General features: G+C 35.3%; 3 protein-coding genes and 1 long non-coding RNA gene across 9 annotated transcripts in view; 3 read left to right on the top strand and 1 right to left on the bottom strand.

The window, feature by feature from the left end:
* The first annotated feature begins 83 nt into the window (after positions 1-83).
* LOC126265847 (tenecin-3-like) lies at positions 84-468 on the top strand. Its single transcript, XM_049968707.1, has 2 exons — positions 84-170; positions 224-468. Exons 1-2 carry the CDS (start codon positions 120-122, stop codon positions 413-415), a joined length of 243 nt encoding a protein of 80 aa, XP_049824664.1. The 5' UTR covers positions 84-119; the 3' UTR covers positions 416-468.
* Positions 469-1,475: 1,007 nt separating this feature from the next.
* Positions 1,476-2,013, top strand: LOC126265904 (uncharacterized). Its single transcript, XR_007548391.1, has 3 exons — positions 1,476-1,609; positions 1,731-1,839; positions 1,902-2,013. It is a non-coding gene; the product is annotated as an uncharacterized LOC126265904 (long non-coding RNA).
* Positions 2,009-2,773, bottom strand: LOC126265903 (uncharacterized). The gene is made up of 3 exons (XM_049968759.1): positions 2,672-2,773; positions 2,525-2,615; positions 2,009-2,475 (listed from the first exon to the last, which is right to left on the bottom strand). Exons 1-3 carry the CDS (start codon positions 2,720-2,722, stop codon positions 2,039-2,041), a joined length of 579 nt encoding a protein of 192 aa, XP_049824716.1. The 5' UTR covers positions 2,723-2,773; the 3' UTR covers positions 2,009-2,038.
* Positions 2,774-3,809: 1,036 nt separating this feature from the next.
* Positions 3,810-24,250, top strand: part of LOC109604613 (GTPase-activating protein CdGAPr) — a 40,810-nt gene continuing 20,369 nt past the window's right edge. For 2 of the 6 annotated variants that reach the window (XM_049968902.1, XM_049968900.1), the window contains exon 1: positions 17,556-17,770. In XM_049968902.1, the coding sequence (XP_049824859.1) occupies positions 17,726-17,770 (45 nt within the window). In that variant the 5' untranslated portion in view covers positions 17,556-17,725. Of the gene's footprint in view, positions 3,947-13,636; positions 13,705-17,555; positions 17,876-24,250 lie in introns of those variants that run through there. The other 4 variants (XM_049968903.1, XM_049968905.1, XM_049968904.1 and 1 more) reach the window with 4 other exon arrangements.

Here is a 24,250-nt window from a genome sequence, read left to right as displayed (position 1 = left end):
AATTTAAGTTAATTTAAAACAATTTTAAATTAATAACATCCTCATTATTGTTGCTTAACAGTATAAATAAAATTTGGCGAAACAAATTATTAATCCAGAAACAAGTGTAGAAAATCAAGATGGTGAACACAAAAACCTTTGCTTCAATCTTCATCCTCAGCCTTTTGATGGTAATTAAACGTTATTGTTTCAAATTAATTAATCACTGAATGTTTATTTTCAGACAATTTGTCTAGCCCAACAGGGTAACAATAACAACAACCCTCCACCACGTCCCCCAATTGGAGGACAAGGACAACAAGGCGGACAAGGTGGACAACAAGGTGGGCAACAAGGTGGGCAACAAGGTGGGCAACAAGGAGGACAACAAGGGGGACAAAATGGATTAAGTGCACAACAAGGTCAAAGGGGATGATTTTTTAGTTTGTTTCAACTAGAATGTTTAGTACTGAATAAAGCATTTTAATATTAAAACTTTTATTCTTTTTTAAATTTCCTATTTGTGACTGATATTGGTACTGGTACTACTTCAAAAAAGGCTAGAAAAGGTATAAATCTCTTCTAAATTGAGGAGACAGTTCGTGCTGGGTACAGAATAAACAGGAATTAAAAGGAATCAAACAGACGAAACTGGTAGTACTTCAAAAAAGAGGGTATAAAATGGCATGACACAAGTGGAGAGGAAGAATTAATGGAATTTGATGGAAAAGGTAGACAGTGTAGCTAAATCTAACACAAACCAATAAAAATAATATCTGCAACTAGTACTATTCCCAAAAAAAGTCAGGTAACTGTGGAGAGAGAATTAAATGTTTTATAAATGGAGGATATGCTTGGTGTAGCTAAAATTGACTCAAATGGGACTGACAGGACGAAATTCAATAAACAAGAGTCCAATATTTATAACTGGTACCACTCTAAATGAGTCTAACAGAGAAAGAAAATCAATGGGCTTGAAAATTGAGGAAATTGTTGGTACGAAGACTGACACAGATGGATCAGTTAAATTTTCTATTTGTAACTGTTATAGGTACTGGTACTACTTCAAAAAAAGTCTAGAAAAGTTCCCCTAACCTCTGAGAATAATTAATTGTAAAATTAAATCAGATAAAATAAATTCTACATGACAATATATTTTTTTCTGTACAATACAAATCACATTTTTTTTTTCAAAACAGTCGAATACAAATTGCTAAACAAAACGTAAATCAAAAAAAAAAAAACTAGTTAAATTAATGTATAGATGTCAAGATGATTAAACCGATAACGCAACTTCCATGGTCGCCCATTAATCCAACGGCTCGCACACCAATTATTTAATTATGCATAATGACATTGTGCAACCGGCGATTCGGGATGTGCGAACTCCGAATAATTACACAATAATTATGACCGCGTTAGATTTAAATTGTTTAATTACTATAATAGACCTAGAAATGGAACGAGTTAGATGTCCTGACAATAACTTCCGGTTCTTAAAATGCTTTGTATATATAGGAAATTATGTCGGGAACAGGATCTATTGTCCTAAATTCAATTGGAACATTAATAGTTCTTTACTTGTAACATGAGGGTGTTTGTTGTGACGTTGGTCCTTTTATTTGTCCTGGTAAGTTCAATGAGTTCTTCCTGGGCAGTGTCTTATTTTGTTAGTGATGTGAATTGTTTAATTTAGTGTTAGAACTAATCAGTAATAGCAAAATAATAAAATGAATGGTATAATTTTTGAGGTTGAAACCTTTGGAGTCCCTATTGCTAAGTCGGATCAAGCATCTTCCAGCCTCATGAAGAATTTTTCTGATTATATTAAAGAGTGTTTTGGAATAACTATACAAATACGTAAGAGATCATTTACAACTTAATACTTATTAAATTTTATTAATTTATTTGTTAACTTATAGAAACCACAGCTGCTACGACGACCACAACAGCTGGAAGTTAATGCCCACAGGATAACAGCATATATTGTAATTTACTTTTGTCTTGTATTAATAAAACTATATTTTGGAATGATTTGATCATTTTTATTACTACAAAATTAACCGAAAACTCTTCCATTCCTTCTTCTTAATCTTGACAGTTCTTCCTGAACCACTTCTTCAGTAACCGTTGGTTCAGTTAATTCCTCCGGTGAATCAGTTTCTTGCGGTGGTGCTTCTTCTGTTGTGGCGTCTCCACCACCTTCCGTTCCAGCTTCAGTTCCTTCTTCCGTAGTTCCCGGTTCCTGAGTTGTTGCCTCCGGAGCTTCCGTCCCAGCTTCAGTTTGTTCTTGCGTTGTTACTTCTGGAACTTCTTCAGTGGCTTCAGTGGTTTCTTCCGGAGGAGCTTGCGTTCCTTCAGTTGGTGCTTCCATTTCTGGAGGCGCTTCGGAAGTTGCAGGAGGTATCTCCGGAGGTTGTGTGACAGGCATGGGCTCGGTGACTGCCGCAGACATTGTCATTTCATCAGTTGGGCTTTGGGTCGTGGCATTTTGTGCTGCAATTTTTGTGAGTAAGGTACAAGTTAAGTTTGCTTTAAGACTTACGTCTTCTGGGTGGTAAAGGCCTCCTTTTCCTGAAGATTATCCATATGCACGACTTCTTGTTGTGTTGCTCATTCAACGACCAAGACAAATCCTTCACAAGGACCAAAATACAATTACAAAAAAAATTAATTTCCAACAAATACTTACAATTAACCATAAAATAATCAGTCCACAAAAACATATCACACCTAGTCGCATTGTTATAAAACCAGCACCGAATAAAATCGAGAACAATTGATGCACTGTACAAAATCGGATTATGACCACTCGAACAGATGCATATCAAACTACCATAAACCCAGATATTTGCTGGACTATAACAAAAATAATATCAATTGTGCATTATGTAATATACAGATTGTAACAATGAGACTACAATAAAACGTTTAAAAAAACTGCTTTTAATTAAAAAAATATTTCCGTGCATATTGTAAACCTAATGGAAGCTAATAACTTTATTGGATTTATTATTTTTAATGGTTTTGTATAAAACATTTAAATGTTATTAAATTTTGTATGAATAATTATGATAGTAGAGTAAGCTGAATTAAAAATATATCTAGAATTGTTTAAAGTGTTTATTGTTAACCTAATAGAAGCTAATAACTTTATTGGACTTATTATTTTTAATCGTTTTCAATAAAACATTTAAATATTAATTATTAATAATTATGATAGTTAGAATTAAAAATACATTTAGAATTCTCTAAAGTGTTTATTACAAAGCTAATAGAAGCTAATAAGTTTATTGAATTTATTATTTTTAAAGGATTTCAATAATATATTCAAATGTTATTGAATTTTGGGTAAATAATCATAATAGTAGACTAAATTGAATTAAAAATATATCTAGAATTGTTTAATGTGTTTATTGTAAACCTAATAAAAGCTAATAACTTTATTGTATTTATTATTTTTTGATTTTGAATAAAACTTTTAAATGTTATTTGAATTGTGTGTAAATAATTATGATAATAGAGTAAATTAAACTAATTGTTAAAACAATTTTTTTGATTACAAATTGTATGTTTAAAAGTTTAATTTAAAGTATTTTATACATAAAATTATCTTAGGTATTGTTGAAACAACTTTAAAACCAACTAGAAAATAGAAAGCAATAAGTTTCTTGTTAAATAAGTGATTTTTTCTGTTAAGCTAATAAAACATACACGTAGATATGCAACCCAGATAACACAAAAGCTAGCCCGTTTGGCGGGTACATCTACAGCCCCAGCTAGCACAGCCGCCCATTTCGACCGATAGGTGTCGTCGTGACCGCAACATGTCAAAAAAAGTAACATGGCGTCAATAATAAAAGTTTGTGTGTGATACATCTGTGCGTGAACTGTTAATTTCGGTGGTTTTTTGTGTGAAAATGCTCCCGATATTGGATGGAATGTGCTTGTGAACGTTTATCCGAAGGTAAGTCGTCAATTTATGCCGCGTTTCGGCCCGGGGGCCGCCGACGTCGGCCTAATTATTTTTTAAATCTTGTTAGAGGCCGAAAATCAATCGTTTTTCGCCTGTGTTTCCGACAATTTTGTTTAAAATTATTGTTTTTTATGAAACTAATTTAGTCCGCTTTAATTTTAACTGTTAAAGCGGCGCACTTTCCGGTTGGACGCATTGAAACTGTTTATTACTATTTTGTATGCGGTACACATGTTGTGGGCTCATTATTGTTGGATGTGTTGTATTTTAACGTTAATAAACTTGTATTATTTATAAGATCGGTTGGTTCAGTGTTTTTGGTACGGTGTAATGGTGAATTTTCATGAGTCACACTTTTTACCATTGATTTTCTTCTGTTTGTGCATATGCAAAGGGTAAAATCTGATGTTCGGTACTATTAATAATGTGTTCAACCAATGGAACGATTATCTGTATGTTTTACGGTTGGTGATTTTATCTAACACAATAAACTATGTATTAGAATTTATTTTGTTGTTAAAATTTAATATTTGTTTACTCTAGTACCGTAAATATATTGAATTTCAAAAGGTATTTATGAATCATTTTAAATTATTTCTGTGGCACATATAAACATGCTTCAGAAATTTAATTTATACCTTAATTCCTTTCGAAGGTGGAAGAAGGATATTTATCTTTAACAAAATATTAAATCTATTGGAGTCTAAAAGGGGACATGTTTAAACAAGATGTTTTTTTACAAGTGGACCCTAAATACATTAATTCCCCTAGTCCCCACAGTTATAAGAGTTTAGCCAAATGCCCAGTTGCTTCTTGCATTAATTAGTCATCGACCATTTCCTGTCCGGTGGCAAAGGGGTACTCCGGTGGACGCACGCCACCAAATGCCCCGTGTAATTGCGTCCACCAACAATGTTGTAATTGTCCACCCGGACACGTCATCGCCTTTCCGTAACAGTCATCGACCATTTCCTGTCCGGTGGCAAAGGGGTACTCCGGTGGACGCACGCCACCAAATGCCCCGTGTAATTGCGTCCACCAACAATGTTGTAATTGTCCACCCGGACACGTCATCGCCTTTCCGTAACACAGAAATAATTAGATGTAGATAAGGAACGTTTCCTCTCCGCACAAGACAGTCGTACCGCAGCGCGAGCCACTCGGCGAATCTATTATTAGTTTTACTTGAGCGAAACAAAACGTCGAACCAATCGAATCAATTAATCCGGAATGGAAAACGGTTCAAAGATCTCCGTGCTTTCACCGTCGCATTGTCTGAGATTCAGTCGGTTCTGGCAATTAGCTGGGTTGACCCGATGTTTATTTTTTTTCGTTTGATTAGCACACTTTTACTTTTTTTCTAGGTAATGCCCGGGAAGTTGGGTGACGTTTTCGTTTATTCGAGATCAATACAATAAGCCGTGAAGCCCAGGCTACACTGTTACAATGAATCCGTTACGGTCTTTCCCCGAAGATTTGCCGGCCAAAAATACACTAGTCGATTGGGCATCATCTGTTCGCTGCTAAAAAACAAAGTTCAATCACCAATTGGCTACAAGAGCACAGAAGTGTCGTCTGTTTGTTCAGTCGTCCCATTTATTTTTTGATTGTGCGTTATGCAAATTGACCGCTAATTACCGTTGGGAGAGCCGGTCGTATTTTGTAACGCCACCCAGGCTCCCCCACCGTTAACCAGACGCAAATGAAAATTTAAGCGGCTAATTATTTTTACAAGCATGTCCGCCTCGTTGAATTCATCAATTTGTCGATGGTTTTGTTTTGTGGACGTTTAACTAGTTCAGGTTTGATTTTTACATGCGATTTCCGGTCGTAATATTGACCAAATCAGTCGTAAATCAAACCGAGGAAGCGGCTTGCATGCCTCGACGAAGGGCCGCATTAAATAAGCCGACCAAGAATTATAATCGAGCCCCTGGGACGTTATGTAAACACTGGCATCTTGAATATTAATGTCCTCGGGACGACGATTGTTTGTTTTATTTGGCTTTTGTGTATGGGAAATTAATATTTTACGACGCACTTTAATGCGAGAATCCGAAGATTTTAATCTTCGTTAGAAAAACGAAAGTGTGCTGAATATTTCCCGGATCACGGCGCAAAACAAATCGGTTACGGCATAAAGAAACTTGCTCCGCAATTTTTTCCGACATCCGAACAAGCGACAAAACGCTTTGACTAGCACGCATCCGCTTCAGCTTTCAGCCGTTGATGCATCCGGCCGTACGAATGTCGTTTACCTCGTGCAATGCGATTGTTTTTATTTCTGTGCTGGCGAGATCGATACTTGCAAGAAACGGCTCTTGGGGTACCTCCTGGAAGCTTCTCCAGGCTGTACCTCATATTGATTTGATGTTGAATTGATGATTGTAATTCTTAACCTTCTCAATGATGACCTGTGTCCTTTTCCTTCCTCAAAATAATCCCTTAAGACGACTGTTTAGAATATGGACTGGAACATATTCCAATCCACTAGAATGATTTCTCGTGGGTACCATTCAGTTCTTCTTAATCTTCTCAATGGTAACCACTATACATTTGAAGACATTTTCCTTCCTCAAAATTATATACTAAGATGACTGCTAATTATGAAGTATGAAAGTTATCCATTCCTCTCCCAACTTCTGAAAGTTGTACATCATACTGATTTGATGTTGAATTGATGATTGTAATTTTTAACCTTCTCAATGATGACCTGTGTCCTTTTCCTTCCTCAAAATAATCCCTTAAGACTACTGCTAAGAATATGAACTGGAACATATTCTAATCCACTAGATTGATTTCTCGTTTGTACCATTCAGTCTTTCTTAATCTTCTAAATGATAACCAGTATACATTTGAAGACATTTTCCATCCTCAAAATTATCTACTAAGATGACTGCTCATTAGAAAGTATGGAACTTATCCATTCCTCCCCCAACTTCTGAAAGTTGTACGTCATATTGATTTGATGTTGAATTGATGATTGTAATTCTTAACCTTCTCAATGATGACCTGTGTCTTTTTCCTTCCTCAAAATAATCCCTTAAGACGACTGCTAAGAATATGGACTGAAACATATTCTAATCCACTAGAATGATTTCTCGTGGGTACCATTGAGTTCTTCTTAATCCTCCCTGTACACGTTTGAAGGCATCTTCCTTCCCCAATATTATTCAATAAGTCGACTGCCCATAACGTGGTGGTACGCTCCCCTAGTTCGATTTTTTGTAGACAGTGCAAAATAAACACGTTCCTCGACAGTGTGACCTTTTCGATGTGCGCGTCCCATTGAAATCGGACACCCGGTGTTGGGTAGCGCGAAGGAAACCGTTTCTCGGTCGGACGGATCTTTTCACCGCACCACTCCTAAACGACACAAGACCCGCTCTCTCTCTCCGTCGCCGACGTCGTTCCGGGGGACGGGCACAATGGAAAACTGGGATGACTAGTTTTTGGGATTCGATCTGCGGCCACGTTTCAATTAGCGGCATGAATTGATGTGGTCGTCACAAATCACGGAGGCTTTTCGTATCGGCCATAGGCAGAAAACCGGACCACTTGCGAATGCATTTATTCGGGCGTACCGCTGCCCGACTAACGGGACTTGCGTTACGAAATACGTCTCTTGTTGTCCGCACAAAGTCGGATGCGTTTCGTTTTTGGACACCTGTCCTACGGCCGGTTTGTTCCTTTGTTGGCGGACAACAAACGTTGCGTTTGCATAATACGTCGGACAGATGATTACGGCCAATTGTTTGTCGGCCACAAGTTATTAATTCGTACGAATACCTGTGCGTCCGTTAGTCGATGAATGGAAAAAGCGGCTTAATTATCGCGGTAGGTGGAATAAATAATGGACACAGTTAGGCAAACATTCGGCCGCGGAGTTATGGCCGTTTATTCAATTATGCATTTAAACAAAAAAATGATTTAATTCACTTGTTGACGATCGTTTCCTGCATGGACAAAAATAGCACCTCCCACCGTGAATTATTGGCGTAAAGGGTGGAAAGGTATTTTGGTCCACCAGATGTTCGTACGGAGGAATTCGATGCAGTGTTGGGTTACGAAAGGGTGAGACGCGAGAGACCACACAACCTCTCCCCACTGGGGAGTCCCCAGTCGTCGGAGTCTACGCATTGCGTACGCGAGCTACGCCCTTAGGAGGGATGCGGGCAACACATAATGCCTCGTTTGTTCGAAGACCGGGAAATCATAACCACTAGGTGGACGTAGGACAGGGTCAGAGAACGCCTGAGAAACGACTCATTGTCATGCATTCGGAGCGGACACGATTGACGCTGTTTTGCAATTAGTTTTTTATTGTTTAATGACCCGAAGTATTCCCGTGGTTGCAAACCAATCGACGTTGCGGGCATCTGAGGCATCGTCTGCGGATGTTGTACAGACGCATCGATTCGTTTCGATGCTCTGATTATCTTAATTACGGGTCATAACCGGGATGGGAGCTCTTAAGCTTCGGGATTTATTTAAAAAAAAAAATACAATAATCTAAGATCTAAGCAACGTTTCATCGTGATTTCGTCTATAATGTAACATAGTTTATTGACTCAAAGTGATGGTGATGTGGGCTATTCCCGTTCCCGTCCTATTATTGAGCCACTGGTATCTAAAACATCGTCTGCGAACTCGCCGGATGGCTGTGGAATGATGTAGATTTCGGCCAGTTTTGTTGTGTTAATTAGGTCGTTTTGTAGAACAATGGAAGGAGCGGAGGCGACAAAATTGAACGTCCTTTTAATTGAAGCATTTCGTATTAAATAAAATTAGCTGCGTAACATGTAACAGACCGAATATATTAGCTATTTCGGTCAATTACTTTATATGCATACGTAAGTGCTCATTTATTTACCTCCATCCAATATAAAATAAACTATACATGAGTGGAACGCACTTAAGACGACTGCTAAGTGTGTCGAATATCGTTTCGCATATTTTTTGTATTACACCTGGAAGCGGAAGCCAATTATTACCACAATTAGTTCGAAGTCTCATTCCTCTTTCATTGCCGGAAGCAGTCCGCATCATTTCGATGGTATGTGGAATTATTCCGATATAATGGAAATGTTACAACGAGCCAAAATAGCGGTTGCGTATTTGACACGAAGATAAACACGTACTCATCCATAAACACTACGCCAAAGTCCCAGTGGCAACATCTGGCAAGTGGACGTTTGATGGCACAGTGCTCTACACTTCCATTGGGTCACAATTTCGTAATTGTACAGTTTGATTCTTATTCAATAATATCAACACAGAGTTTTGTTTATTGTAATGTTAAATATGGAATGATACGTCAACTACTAGTAGTAGTACTACTACTATTAAAGCCACGATTAATTTTTATCATCCAAAATCTCTTATTGTTGTTGAGATCATACTGTAACAAAGACAAAGTAAAGAAAATTCGATAAACTACAACTTCTACTAACAGTACTACCATTACAAACAAAGATTGATTTCATGATTAATCTTTATATCATCTAGAACCTTTTGTTGCTGTTAAAGTCGTACTGCAGCAAGGACTAAGTAAAGACAATTTGATAAAATAACAAAGATCAGCGGTAGTACTACTATTAGGATCTATAGTTTAATAAAGGTTGCATATTTTGTACGAAGATAAACAAGGACTCATCCATAAACGCTTCGCCAATGTTCCAGTGGCAACACCTGACAAATGAACGTTTGATGAATCAGTACTCCACAGTTCCATTAGGTCAGTATTTCATAATTGTACAATTTGGTTCTTATTCAATAGTATTAACTCAGAGTTTTGTTTATTGAGATGTTAAATATGGAATGATACAACAACTACTAGTAGTACTACTACTATTAGAACCATGATTAATCAATCAATAATCATCCAATATCTCTTGTTGTTGTTAAGATCATACTGTAACAAAGAAAAAGTAAAGAAAATTCGATAAACCACAACTTCTAGTAACAGTACTATCACTACAATCGGAGATTTACTTTCATGAATAATCTTTATATTATCTAGAATCTTTTGTTGCTGCTAAAGTCGTACCGTAGCAAGGAATAAGTAAAGACAATTTGATAAAACAGCAAAAACCAGCACCAGTACTACTATTAGGATCTACTATAAAGTTTAATAGAAGTCGCATATTTGATATGAAATTAAACAAGTACTCATCCATACACACTTCGCCAATGTTCCAGTTGCACCATCTGACAAATGGACGTTTGATGGATCAGTACTCCACACTTCCATTGGGTCAGGATTTCGTGCTGATGATTCTAAAGTTCTTATTGTTTTGTTTATTCAGATGTTACTATAGGTGGTGCATTACATGGCACGGAACACCAGTTATTGCTGCTAATTCTTCTGCTTCGTTAAATTGTGCCTCATTAGTATTCCAAACAATATACTTTTACAGTTAGTAATTTACATTGCTTGATTATAAAAATCACAACAACGTTCTCAGATTGGAAATTAGTTATTACCATCTGTGGACGAAATCGTAGCACGGTACTACTTTCACATTTTTTTACCAGTTTCATTTTCATCGAGTCATCACCGTGACAAGTAAACTCCGAGATGTCGGATACCAGAAGTGAATCCGGACATGTCACAAAATGCAAATCCCCGGTACTAACACGCCACACCATTAATTGTCACGCTGAGTCACGCCATTCATTAAGACGACCGTGTCCGTTCGACCCGGTAATGTGTGTGTGAAATTTGCATTTCGTATTGACCTATTGGCGGGTAGATGCCGGCACGCAGACGTCGTGTGGCCCAGTTCGTCCGATTGACACCTTTCCATAGGTAATGCGGAATTTCGTCGTCGGAGACGAATCGCCGGACGCGTTACGGGTTGTACGGTGGCGTTGACCCCGGACCGCGACCTACGCCAACGATCCCATGTGCGGCGACGTGTTCCGGGCCGGTGTTATTTAATATCGCGGAACCGCTAAAATTTATTAACGGATTGTGTAACGTTGTGGGGCGGTACGGTACGTAAACAATTCGATTTTACGGGACGTAAAACGCGGCGTTTACGGCTCCCGACGTCCCGTAAGAGTCGGGAGGGCAGGACGGATAAACAAAAACCCACAAGTGCCGGCAGACGTCTGGGCACGGTGGCGTTAATCGGTCTGCCGGTTGAAATCTGTATTGCACGGGTCTCGTGCACGGCTTTGAGGCGCTTGCCGGTCGATTGGGTCGCTTTTGTCGCCTATTTTTTGGTTCTTGATTGATTAACTTTCGTACAACAAAAGAGGGAAGAGTGGGTCCCTGAAACTATTGATCTGCGAAGAAGTCGGAAGCCAAAAGTTACTTTATGCCTGCCTCATATTATTTATATCATCCACATCTTCTTGTAAAGGTTTAGTAGTACTGAAGCAAGGCCTAAGTAAAGGTGACTTGATGAAACAACAACTTCTAGTAGTAGTACCACTACTGCGTTCCAAAATTTACTTTCATGAATAACCCTTTAATGATCCAGAATTTCTTGTTGCTGTCAAGGTCGTGCTTCTAAAAGTGGTACCATTACTACAATCAAAGGTTTACTTTCTTGATTAATCTTTATATCGTCCGGAATCTGTTGTTGCTGTTAAGGTCATACTGTAGCAAGGACAAAGCAAAGAAACTTCGATTAACCACAATTTCTAGTAATAGTACTACTACTACAAACAAAGGTTTACTTTGGTGATTAATATTTATGTCGTTTAGAACCATTTGTTGTTGTTAAGGTCGTACTATAGTAACGACTAAGCAAAGAGAATTTGATGAAACAACAAAGTCAAGCAGTAGTAGTACTACAAGAAGGGTCCACATTTTACTTCAATCTTTATATAGTTCAGAATCTCTTGTTGCTGTAAAGGTCATACTCTTGCAAAGGCTAAGTAAAGAAAATTCGATAAACTACAACTTCCAGAAGTAGTACTATTACTACAATCAAATGTTTACTTTTTCGATTAATCTTTATATCGTCCAATATCTTGTTGATGTTAAGGTGGTACTATACCAAGGATAAAGTAAGGAACATTCGATAAATTACGACTTCTAATAATAGTACTACTATTACAATCAAAAGTTTACTTTGGTGATTAACATTTATAACGTTTAGAACTTTTTGTTGTTGTTAAGGTCGTACTGTGGTAAAGGCAATTTGATAATACATCAAAGACAAGTTGTAGTAGTACCACATGTAGGACCCAAATTTTACTTTAATAGTATAGTCTAGAATTTGTTGTTGCTGATAAGGTCGTACTGTTCCAAGACAATTCGATAAAATAACAATTATGATTGCCAGTACTAGTACCATTGGAACGATTGTTAAAATTCACATTTCTTCATTGTTTTTTCATCGACATTTGCTGCCCAAATTGCATTTAATTGTTCCACGTCTTGCTCAAGACACTCGAGATCATATCTGTAACCTAATTTGGACCAGTTTTTTCTTAATATGTCAAACATCTGCCGCCCACAAGTGTGCTGATGTTGTCAAATGTTACTTTCACATACTTTTTTTACCAAAATGAGTAAACGAATTAAATTGAAGGGTTATAATGGCTTCTTTCATAAGTGTTTCATTACAGCGGTTTTCTCCAAAGCGATTAGTATAAAAAAATAATTAGGTAAATTGCTTTGGGAATGTGGGTCAACTTTGTTTTTGATAATTACAATTCGAATTGTTTGGGGTTAATGGGATGGGCCAGAATCCTAAAATGTAGCACGAATAACTGGGTGAAGTGAAGATAAGATAAATTCCTATTAGATATAGCACCAACTATGTCCTGTAATTGACTTATGGCTGCGATGAGTAAATATTGTGATTAAACATAGGTGGTACCAAGACAAATAGCTTAAGAATTAAGCGGGGACATTGTTCCATTAGAGAAATTCAAAATTATATCATACACCATTATACTATTTATACAGTTCCGATTTGTCGTGAAAGGTCATTTGTTGCGGTGCCAGAGGCCCGTCTAGACCCGCAGGAATAATGACCGGGCATTGTAAGATTTAATTAGTTTTGTCGTCCCAGTAATTCCGCATTTTCGCCTTACACATCTTCCGCTTTGCTTTGTCGGTTTTATGGTCCTGATATGGCCAGTTTAAAAATATAAGTACAATAAATAATGGAGCCAGCCCTGGCCAGGTTCCAAAAGTTGAAAAGAAACTTTGTGTTTGTTTTACAATTAAACTGTCGTTATGTTTATTGTTAATTAGTGGCTCATTGATGGTTTTACAACCGAAGGTGTAGCCATACAAGGACGCGTGATTAATATTGGCTAGTGGTGTGATTCACGCAAAATCCGAAAGAATGTAATTAAATGGCACTCAACGGGCTCGTTAACCGGAGTGCCGACTGATTTATCGTCAATTTTTTGTACCCAAAAAATTGCATCACCTTCGTTGATTGATCAATAAATGGAAGGAGTCCTCCAACTCCATATCAAGTGGTTTTTTCCATCCGGCACTGCTCAATTATTCATGTAAACTTCTACACTAACTGTTTTACATGGCAAAGCACGGCCCTCTGGGGACGGTTGCAACGGGGCGAGATAGTTTCATCTAGACCGTGGAGTTAAGGTTATCCTCGACGCCTCCTATCGATTTCCTTGTCGAAATCCCATCGTTGTTAAGAAACTCTTTGTGTCCCCCCACTGAATTGTTTGTTTTTGTTTCAGGTACTGTTTGGACGTGTCCGACAATGGAACATGTGGTCTAGTTACCGGAACGCAATCTGTTGTTAACGGTAAAAAATTCGGTTCAATCCGATTGATCCACATAACCAAATATTAGTTGCCACGAGAACGTAGCAATGGCGAAACTGATTTTATAATTAGCAGCGTATTTGTTTATGTTAGAAATACGGAAACGTGTTTGCACAACGTAATTATGCAATCGCTACTCCGGTTTCGTTTTGCTGTTTGTACCTGCCTCAACCCCAGTAGATTTAACCCCTTTCCGAATCATAATCTGTAATCTCTATTAGTGAAAGGATACTTTGTAGGGTGTAGGGTTACGTTTAAACAACTAATTCCCCTCAGTGATTAGTCTGTTTGAGCTTGTACTCAGTGTTTTGTTGATTAATTATCAATTTGTGACATCATAGTCGGTGAGCCAAAGAAGGCAACAGTTGGTAATTGTCCAACAACAAACACTTCATCATTATCCAAGTAAAGCTCCACTAAAAGAAGCTCCACACAAAGAAAAAACCTCCTTCGATGAATTATCAAACCACCAAAACGAATAATGCCAGTGAAAAATGTTGGCATGGTTGCCGGTGTTTTTCTATGGACAAAAACCGTTCTTTATACGAGATGCGAGGCAGAAAATGTTATCCGGCTTAAGTACACGTCCGAAAGTGAGTTAAGAACGTCTCTGAAAAGATAATCTGTGAAAACGGCGGCACACACTACCTGTCTCCTTCAGAAACGTGCCCGGAGTAAAAAAATACTGTTTTTATTACCATATACACGATGTAAGGTTGTTTTTGTCTTATAACTCAGATAAGTATATAAATATGTTGTCGAGACATTTAATAATAATTTAATGATATCCCATAATGAGTTGGTATAATCGAATAATACGTAATCGATTGGCATAATCGATAGATTATCGTTTAATAATAATTGTTCATCGATTTTTAATGATAGTCACAATCGATTGACATAGTCAAAATATAATTCGAATAATCGATTATGAGTGATACTCATGTTCGATACAATAAATATTATTTCGTATCATTGAATCATCGATTATGAAAGATATATATCAGAGTGAGTGATATATGTCAGAATGAGTGATATTTCGAATAATCTATTATGAATGATAATTATAATGATTGATTATGAGTGATTTTTCGAATGATTGATTATGAGTGATATTTCGAATAATCGATTATGAGTGATAGTCATGTTCGATATAATATATATTCGTAATTCGTATAATTGAATAATCGATTATTAAAGACATATATCAGAATTAATCGATTCTGAGTGATAATTAAAATGATCGATTATGATATGATATTATGCTATTTTGAATTATTGGTTATGAGTGATATTTCGAATGATCGATTATGAGTGATATTTAGAATTATCGATTATATCGAGTGATATTTTGACATATCGACTATGAGTAATATTTTGATAGATCAATTGTGAGTAGTAATATTTCGACAGATCGATTATGAGTAATATTTTGACAGATCAATTATGAGTAGTAATATTTCGACAGATCGATTATGAGTGATATTTATCTTCGACTCAGTAATCGATATGTGGATATAATCGATTATGCGAATACCTCTCTATCTTTGGAGGCGTAGATTAGATGTAATTTTTCTCCGTGAATCCCCATTCCGGAAATCGCAGCAGGCATTAATTCGTTTGGTCACCGGCCAGCAGTTCCTCTTCCCGGCGCAGCGGCCGTCCCATCATCCAGTTCGACGTGAATTTAAAAGCGGTGTCACCGGAGACGCGGAGGAATGTCTAAATTTAGTTTGAGTGGATGCGGCCGGACAGTTGTCACATATGCCCAAGGTGTTGGCGGAAAATGAGATTTCTCCCGTTAATAATGCGGCTAATAATAATAATAATAATAATAATAATAATAATAATAATAATAATAATGTGCGTGCACGCCGACTGGAACGTTTTTGCTCGGGACCAGTAAACGGTTCCTGAGTAATTGTGTACGGTACTCTTGTTCCGTAAAAGGACAACACGACGGAAAGTTGATCTCTTTCGAAATTGACTTGTTATCGATTGATTTGAAGGACTTTCTACGCTGTGGTCTTTGATTTTTTCTGATTTATGATTAGATTGCTCCCGTCAATATTACTGCTGATAACCTCAGTTGCTTTATAACAATTAAATACGTTCTTATGTGATTTTTATGTTCAATTAGATAAATACAATCACCAACACCTTGAACAAATAGAATGTGTGAAATATTTCTGTAATAAAGCCAATTAATTGTGCTGATAATCAAATTGAAGATTAATCATTTGTATTTTAGTTTAATTCGGTTAATTTCAACAAATTTAGATTATAACCATTGGTTATTTAAAGTTGCCATTAACTAAATATATGTTTAGAAATGTTTTGAAACTATTTAATTTTACGTAAATATTTAAAGATTTGCTTTTCTCTCAATCCATCATTCTCAATAAATGGTAATTAATTCTTTTTGACAATAAGAAAGTGAATATAAAATAAACTTGTTGTTTGGATATTAGAAGTCTCATGTTTACTAATTCTGGGATTGTGATGACATTCGATTATAACATAATCGATGATCATTCGAATTATATTTTGATTATACGAATTGATTGTGAAATATCAGTCGTTTATTGAAGTATATCAATCATGGCTTTTAGTCGAATTTAGTGACAATAGAAATATTTCATGTATACCACTCATAATCGTCGAATAGTGTGGATATTATATCGAAAATGAATATCACTCGTAATCGATCATTCGTATTATATTTCGATTGTGACATATATCATTCATAATCGATGATCATTCGAATATTTTGATTATACGAATCGGTTGTGAAATATCAGTCGTTTATTGAAGTATATCAATCATGGCCTTTATTCGAATTTAGTGACAATCCAAATGTTTCATGTATATCACTCATAATCGTCGAATAATAGATATTATATCGAAAATGAATATCACTCATAATTGATCATTCGTATTATATTTCGATTTTGTCATTCGATTGTGACATATATCATTCACAATCGATGATCATTCGAATTATATTTCGATTATAAGAATCGATTGTGAAATATCAGTCGTTTTTTGAAGTATACCAATCATGTCCTTTAGTCGAATATAGTGACAATCGAAATGTTTCATGTATATCACTCATAATCGTCGAATAATTGATATTATATCGAAAATGAATATCACCTATAATCGATCATTCGTATTATATTTTGATTGTGTCAATCGATTGTGACATATATCATTCACAATCGATGATCATTCGAATTATATTTCGATTATACGAATCGATTGTGAAATATCAGTTGTTTTTTGAAGTATATCAATCATGTCTTTTAGTCGAATATAATGACAATCGAAATATTTCATGTATACCACTCATAATCGTAGAATAATATAGATATTATAACAAAAATGAATATCACTCATAATCGATCATTCGTATTATATTTCGATTATGTCAATCGATTGTGACATATATCATTCACAATCGATGATCATTCGAATTATATTTCGATTATACGAATCGAATGTGAAATTTCAGTCGTTTATTTTCATAGTTTTCATTGATACTATAATAAATTCATTCAATTATCAAATAGTACCTTTTATATCCCCGATATCACTTCTCCCTGTCGACATTAAAAGACCCAAACCCCCGGAGGACGGCCGCCAAAAAGCCGACCCGCAGCCGCGGTCCCGGGCTTCGGCAGCTTTGCGAGCCTCTTACAACTCCCCCCTCCCCCCTCCACGCCGACCGGCAGTCAGCAGGAGCTTTCGCTTTCCGCTCGCCCGTTTCCGGCGCCGAGGCCGTGCGCCGCCGTCCCACCGACACCGAGAGCGGCCCTCTCGCGCGCCAGTCCCGGTGCGGCCGCGGCGCTTTTGCGATGCCCTCGTCGAAGCCACGCGACGTCCTGCCCGTCGTACGGTCCGCGCGTCCGAGCCGCTGCTGAAAAAGGGGTGTGTTCCGGTCGCTCAGTTTCGGTGCCGTCGTCGTCGCCGTCGCCGCCCCCCAGCCGCCCCCACTTCCCGATGACGTTGTCCTGCTATGACATGTTCTGCGTCAATTTCGCCAAAGTCAGTGGTGGTTTTTGGTTCAGTTTTGCGCCGGATTGTTGTTTGTTGTTGTTGTTGTCTGCCTGTTGTTCTTGTTGTTTGGTTGTGCCGATGATTTGCAGTAAGGTTTACTTTTATTTTTTGTTTAGTTTTATTTTTTGGCATGGTTGCTTGGCTTGCTGATTGGGGGAGGGATTGAATTAATAAATAAAAATCAAAAGGGGAAGGCGGGATTTAGCCCGGGTCAGCTGTTCTGTTGGATAAATGGTGGATGCGCCTCTGGAACTGTCGCGTTTCTGTACGTAATTAATCAACGGTGAATTGAGGCTTTGTTTGTTTTTTGCATGTCGGTGTGTGTTGTGCTGAAAAATGTGAATTGCGGTTTTGTTTTCGTAATTAATTCCCCTTGCATTCATTAATGTTTAATTAAATTTTTTTTAAATGTTTCTTGTTAATTAATTAATTATTTTAAATTTAATTAAAACACTATTTTATTCATACTATTTCAATAAAAAAAAAAATGTTTGAAATTATTGTTTAATTAATAAATATTATCTCAAAAATAATATTTTCTCTTGGATAAGTCGTCAATGCTTCACTCATGTTTGAAATGTGATGGTTTGAAATAAAATAAAGCTTTTAATTCTTGCTTAAATAAAATATTTTCTGTAAATATTTGAATATACAGAAAAAAATATAAAAAAATGTAAAAAAAATGTTTCATCCTTTTAAATTTTCTGATTCTTTGGGTATTTTCCCTTACAATTTCAGTATTTGAAGTGAAATATCAATTTTTAATTGTGTCGACAATTAAAATAAAATTCTTTCGTCCACAACAAAATTTAATATAATGTAAAACTATAATTTTAAAAATGTTAGATTGAGTATCTAAAAAATGTTATTTTTTCTTAGATAAATCATCAATGCTTCACTCATGTCTGAATTGTGATGATTTGAAATAAAATAAAGCTTTTTGATTGTTGCCTAAATAAAATATTTTCTGTAAATACAGAAAAAAATTAAAAAAATGTTTCCTTCTTTTAAATTTTCTGATTCTTTGGTTATTTTTCTTTACAATTTCAGTTTTTAAAGTGAAATATCAATTTTTAATTGTGTTGACAATTAAAACAAAATTCTTTCGTCCACAACAAAATTTAATACAATGTAAAACTATAATTTTAAAAATGTGTTTCTAAAAAATGTCATAATTTCCTTTTTTTTAACGTAGTATTATTATTTTATCCATATTTCAAGAATTTTTTGTTTTTAAAAGGAATGTCACCTTAAAAATAATATTTTCCCTTAAATAAATTATTAATGCTTCATTCAAGTCTGAAATGAGATGGTTTGTAATAATATAAAACTTTTGATTGTTGTCTAAATAAAATATTTTTCAGTAAATATTTGAATATACAGGAAAAAATTTTAAAAAAATGTTTCGTCTTTTTAAATTTTCTGATTCTTTGGGTATTTTCCTACAGAATTTCAGTTTTTAAAGTGAAATATCAATTTTTAATTGTGTCAACAATTAAAACAAAATTCTTTCGTCCACAACAAAATTTAATACAATATAAAACTATAATTTTAAAATTGTTAGATTGAGTATTTAAAAAATGTTATAATTTCTTTTTTTTTTTTAATGTAGTATTATTATTTTATGTATATTTCAAGAATTTTTTGTTTTCAAAAGGAATATTTTTTCTTAGATAAATCATCAATGCTTCATTCATGTTTGAAATGAGATGGTTTGTAATAATATAAAGCTTTTGATTGTTGCCTAAATAAAATATTGTCTGTAAATATTTGAATATACAGAAAAAAATTTAATAAAATGATCCGTCCTTTTAAAATTTTCTGATTCTTTGGGTATTTTTCTTTACAATTTCAGTTTGTAAAGTGAAATATCAATTTTTAATTGTGTCGACAATTAAAACAAAATTCTTTCGTCCACAATAAAATTTAATACAATGTAAAACTATAATTTTAAAAATGTTAGTTTGTGTATCTAAAAAATGTTATAATTTCTTTTTTTTATATTATTTCATCCTAATTTAAAGAATATTTTGTATTCAAAAGGAATATTACCTCAAAAATAATATTTTTCCTTAGATAAGTCATCAATGCTTCATTGTCATGTCATAAATTTGATATTTTGAAATAAAAAGAAGCTTTGTGTTGTTGTCTAAGTAAAATATTTACTGTAAATATTTGAGTATACACAAAAAACTTTAAAAAATGTTATGTCCTTTTAAAATATCTGATTTTTTGTGTATTTTCTTTTACAATTTCAATTTTTAAAACAAAATATTAATTTATAATTGCCTTCCACAATAAAATTTACTACAAAGCAATAATATTAAATGTGATAGTTTGAAGTAAAATGGTACTTTTGAAATATGTTTTATAAATATTTATACATATACAGGAAATAAACTACATGGGTAATTATGCAAATATATAAATATATAACAGTAAAACTTTAATTATTCGTTTAATATGTAACAAAGTTTAATTGTAATGTCTTAAAACATTTCGTCCACAGTCAATTTACGTCATGTTTATCGCCTAAAGTAGAAATCACATAAAATCTTCAAAGGATCAGCCATCTAAATATATCTGTTTGATTGTCCACATTTCAATTTAAACGTTGCTGCACAATGTTAAGTGAAAACTGAAAGTATTTAAGCGAGAGTGACAAAGTATAAAATGGGTCATATGGTAAAAAGTCCGACATCTGTTCTCCAGAAATTTCTTGATACGACGCCAATTCACACTGTTTGCGTGTCGTTGATTATTTTTCACTCAAGTGCACACTATTAATTAATTAACGCGTCATTATTAATCTATAATCGACTGACTGTTTATGCATGTGACATTTTCTGTTTTCGTACCAATGGCACGGGTACAGTTACGGTTAACAATTGCACTTTCCCATTGGAACGTTTTATCGCAGAACGGGCATTATTCAGTCGACGTTGCGCCTTTTGTTTTTATTCGTCGCCGTTCGAATTGTTTTGTCGTAAATTACGGCGGTCATTCCCTAAATAATTATAAGCGTTTCGGGATTGTCTGTGGCGCATACCTTGGACCGCAGCCAGAGTGTGGAACCTTGCCGGTATTTTATCGGATTCCCATTAATTTTAGATAAATAAAGTCGGATTGAGTCGATGTTGTCGAATTGATTCTTGCGGTCTGAGATGAGTTTTATGCAATAGGAGACTCCACGTATTAAATCTTCATTTAAAGTACACAGTCTGGACGGAGGGACTTTAATTTTGTTCTTGAGGACCTATGGAGAGGTCACATCAAAATGCAAAATGATTTTTTATTAATTTTTTACCCATTTCCTATATAAAAGTCTATTTAATTTATAGAAAAATTATCAAAATCTTCATTTAAAGTACACAGTTTGGAGAGAGAGACATTGACTTTGTCCTTGAGGATCTATGGAGAGGTCACGTCAAATAAAAAATGATTTTTTATTAATTTTTTACACATTTCCTATACAAAAGTCTATTTAATTTATAGAAAATTTATCAAAATCTTTATTTAAAGTACACAATTTGGAAGAAGAGACCTTGACTTTGTCTTTGAGGACCTATGGATAGGTCACATCAAGTACAAAATGATTTTTTATTAATTTTTTACACATTTCCTATACAAAAGTCTATTTAATTTATAGAAAATTTATCAAAATCTTCATTTAAAATACACAGTTTGGAAGGAGAGACATTGTCTTTGTTCTTGAGGACCTATGGAGAGGTCACATTAAATACAAAATGATTTTTTATTAATTTTTTACACATTTCCTATACAAAAGTCTATTTAATTTATAGATAATTTATCAAAATCTTCATTTAAAGTACACATTTTGAAAGCAGAGACCTTGGCTTTGTTCTTGAGGACCTATGGAGAGGTCACATCAAATATAAAATGATTTTTTATTAATTTTTTTCACATTTTCTATACAAAAGTCTATTTAATTTATAGAAAATTTATCAAAATCTTTATTTAAAGTACACAATTTGGAAGAAGAGACCTTGACTTTGTCTTTGAGGACCTATGGATAGGTCACATCAAGTACAAAATGATTTTTTATTAATTTTTTACACATTTCCTATACAAAAGTCTATTTAATTTATAGAAAAATTATCAAAATCTTCATTTAAAGTACACATTTTGAAAGCAGAGACCTTGGCTTTGTTCTTGAGGACCTATGGAGAGGTCACATCAAATATAAAATGATTTTTTATTAATTTTTTTCACATTTTCTATACAAAAGTCTATTTAATTTATAGAAAAATTATCAAAATCTTCATTTAAAGTACATAGTTTGGAGGGAGAGACTTTGACTTTGTCCTTGAGGACCTGTGGAGAGGTCACGTCAAATAAAAAATGATTTTTTATTAATTTTTTACACATTTTCTATATAAAAGTCTATTTAATTTATAGAAAATTTATCAAAATCTTTATTTAAAGTACACATTTTGGAAGGAGAGACCTTGGCTTTGTTCTTGAGGACCTATGGAGAGGTCACATTAAATACAAAATGATTTTTTATTAATTTTTTACACATTTCCTATACAAAAGTCTATTTAATTTATAGAAAATTTATCAAAATCTTCATTTAAAGTATACATTTTGGAAGGAGAGACCTTGGCTTTGTCCTTGAGGACCTATGGGGAGGTCGTGACAAATATAAAATGATTTTTTATTAATTTTTTACACATTTTCTATACAAAAGTCTATTTAGTTTATAGAAAAATTATCAAAATCTTTATTTAAAGTGCACAGTTTGGAGGGAGAGACTTCGACTTTGTCCTTGAGGACCTATAGAGAGAAGTGACCAAAACAATTGGGAGGAGTTACCATACAACTGGAAGATGATATTCCTCTCCTCCCTTAAGACTCTGTCCGTGTCGTTCAAGATAATTTTAAACCAAATAAAAACTTCGAGTCCGTTTACCTCCCGTTCCTCACCCTTAACGACCCTCGTTACTCGAACCAACAAACTCCATTCCTCTCGGCGCAATAAAACAAATGCGTGACCGCAATTTTTTCTCGAACGCCTCGGGGGGAAATTAAACCGTTTAATTGACGTGTAGGAAACGGCGGTGCGTTCGTACCCGCTGACTGCATACGGTGCACCACTCCTCCCTCCGACCACTCTCTTTAACGTTGCATTATTCATCGAGGCGAGCAGAGGACGCGTGCCCGTCTTTCTTGGTAGCGTGTCGTGTTTTTTTACAACGTCTTCACCTGCCCAGCTAACGAGGAAGCAGCGATTACTCAGCTCCGCAACACAATGGACGTTTTGTGTTGATCCACATTAAAAGAGTAATTAAACAACAACAACGACGGAGAGATGTTATGAAGTAATTTAAATATAAATTGTCACACCTACTTGATGTGATAGTGACAATGAAACGTTGGCATTCTTGCACGTATTTTGTAAACATGTTTATCAGCCACTGGGCGAATTTTAGTGAGTCAAAAATAATGCGTATTTACATAGATAAGTCTTTGGTGAACATCAAAATATTTGCCAACAGGTCTCCTGGTTGTTTTGATCGAAATTACTTCAGTCAAGATTTATGGAGCAATAAATAAATCAGATACTGCAGATAAATTTGCTGTTCATTAATTATTTTCTTAACTTCCATTATTTGGTATTAGAGTTGGAAGAAGTTTCGAAGGTTTAGATACAGAAATCTTCTTCCATTTTAGAAGATTCAATGGCTGGAAGACCTGAAATCTAAACCTGGAAATCTTCTTCTAAGCATAAGCTATACAACAGAATGAATCCTTCCCATTTTTTGAATACAGACTTGGAATTATAGTTGAAAGAAGGTTCCAGCTACCCCACCAGTTGTTTCGACCAAAATCCCTTCAGTTAAGGCTTCTAGAGCCAGTATGAAACACGTTACAAATAAAACAACCACGACCCGACATCCCATTAATCCAGGAACTTCCCCGAAACTAGAAAATCACATCCAATTTTAGAGTCGCAATCTGCAACTGCGAACAACGCCCATTAATCGACTGAACAATGAAACTTTATGAAAACGTCCTTCAATTTTCCGCCGAACAAACGAGTTTCACGTCCGCCGAGACTTCCCCGTCCGACAACGTATTCTCAGTTTTCCCCGCAACGTTTCCAGCGACGACGCGGCCTCCGTCCGTCTCCGCGTGTGTCGCTTAAATTATAAGCATCCGTGGAGGCCAGAATTCCTTGATCGGCTGCCAAAAATTCCGTCTGAAAAACAAAAACCGTCCGACATTTATCGGATGCCGAACGCGTGGATTTTTCGTGTGCGTGCGGGGCCGCGAAATTATCACCTTAGAATGGCGCGTGACTAATTAATAAGTGTGCATTTACCGAAAAATACCGGAACGATGACTGGTTTTTAATTGTGATTGTGCCAAAGGACGATCGGTTGAATCACTCCATTGATATTACGTTTGTCGGGCCATTATAATGGTCTTGTTAATGCAGTTCAT

The sequence above is a fragment of the Aethina tumida genome, chromosome 6 (assembly GCF_024364675.1).
Source record: "Aethina tumida isolate Nest 87 chromosome 6, icAetTumi1.1, whole genome shotgun sequence".
NCBI classification, from domain to species: domain Eukaryota; kingdom Metazoa; phylum Arthropoda; class Insecta; order Coleoptera; family Nitidulidae; genus Aethina; species Aethina tumida.
Note: the sequence above shows the minus strand (reverse complement) of the source record. Positions and strands in the feature narration are given on the sequence as shown.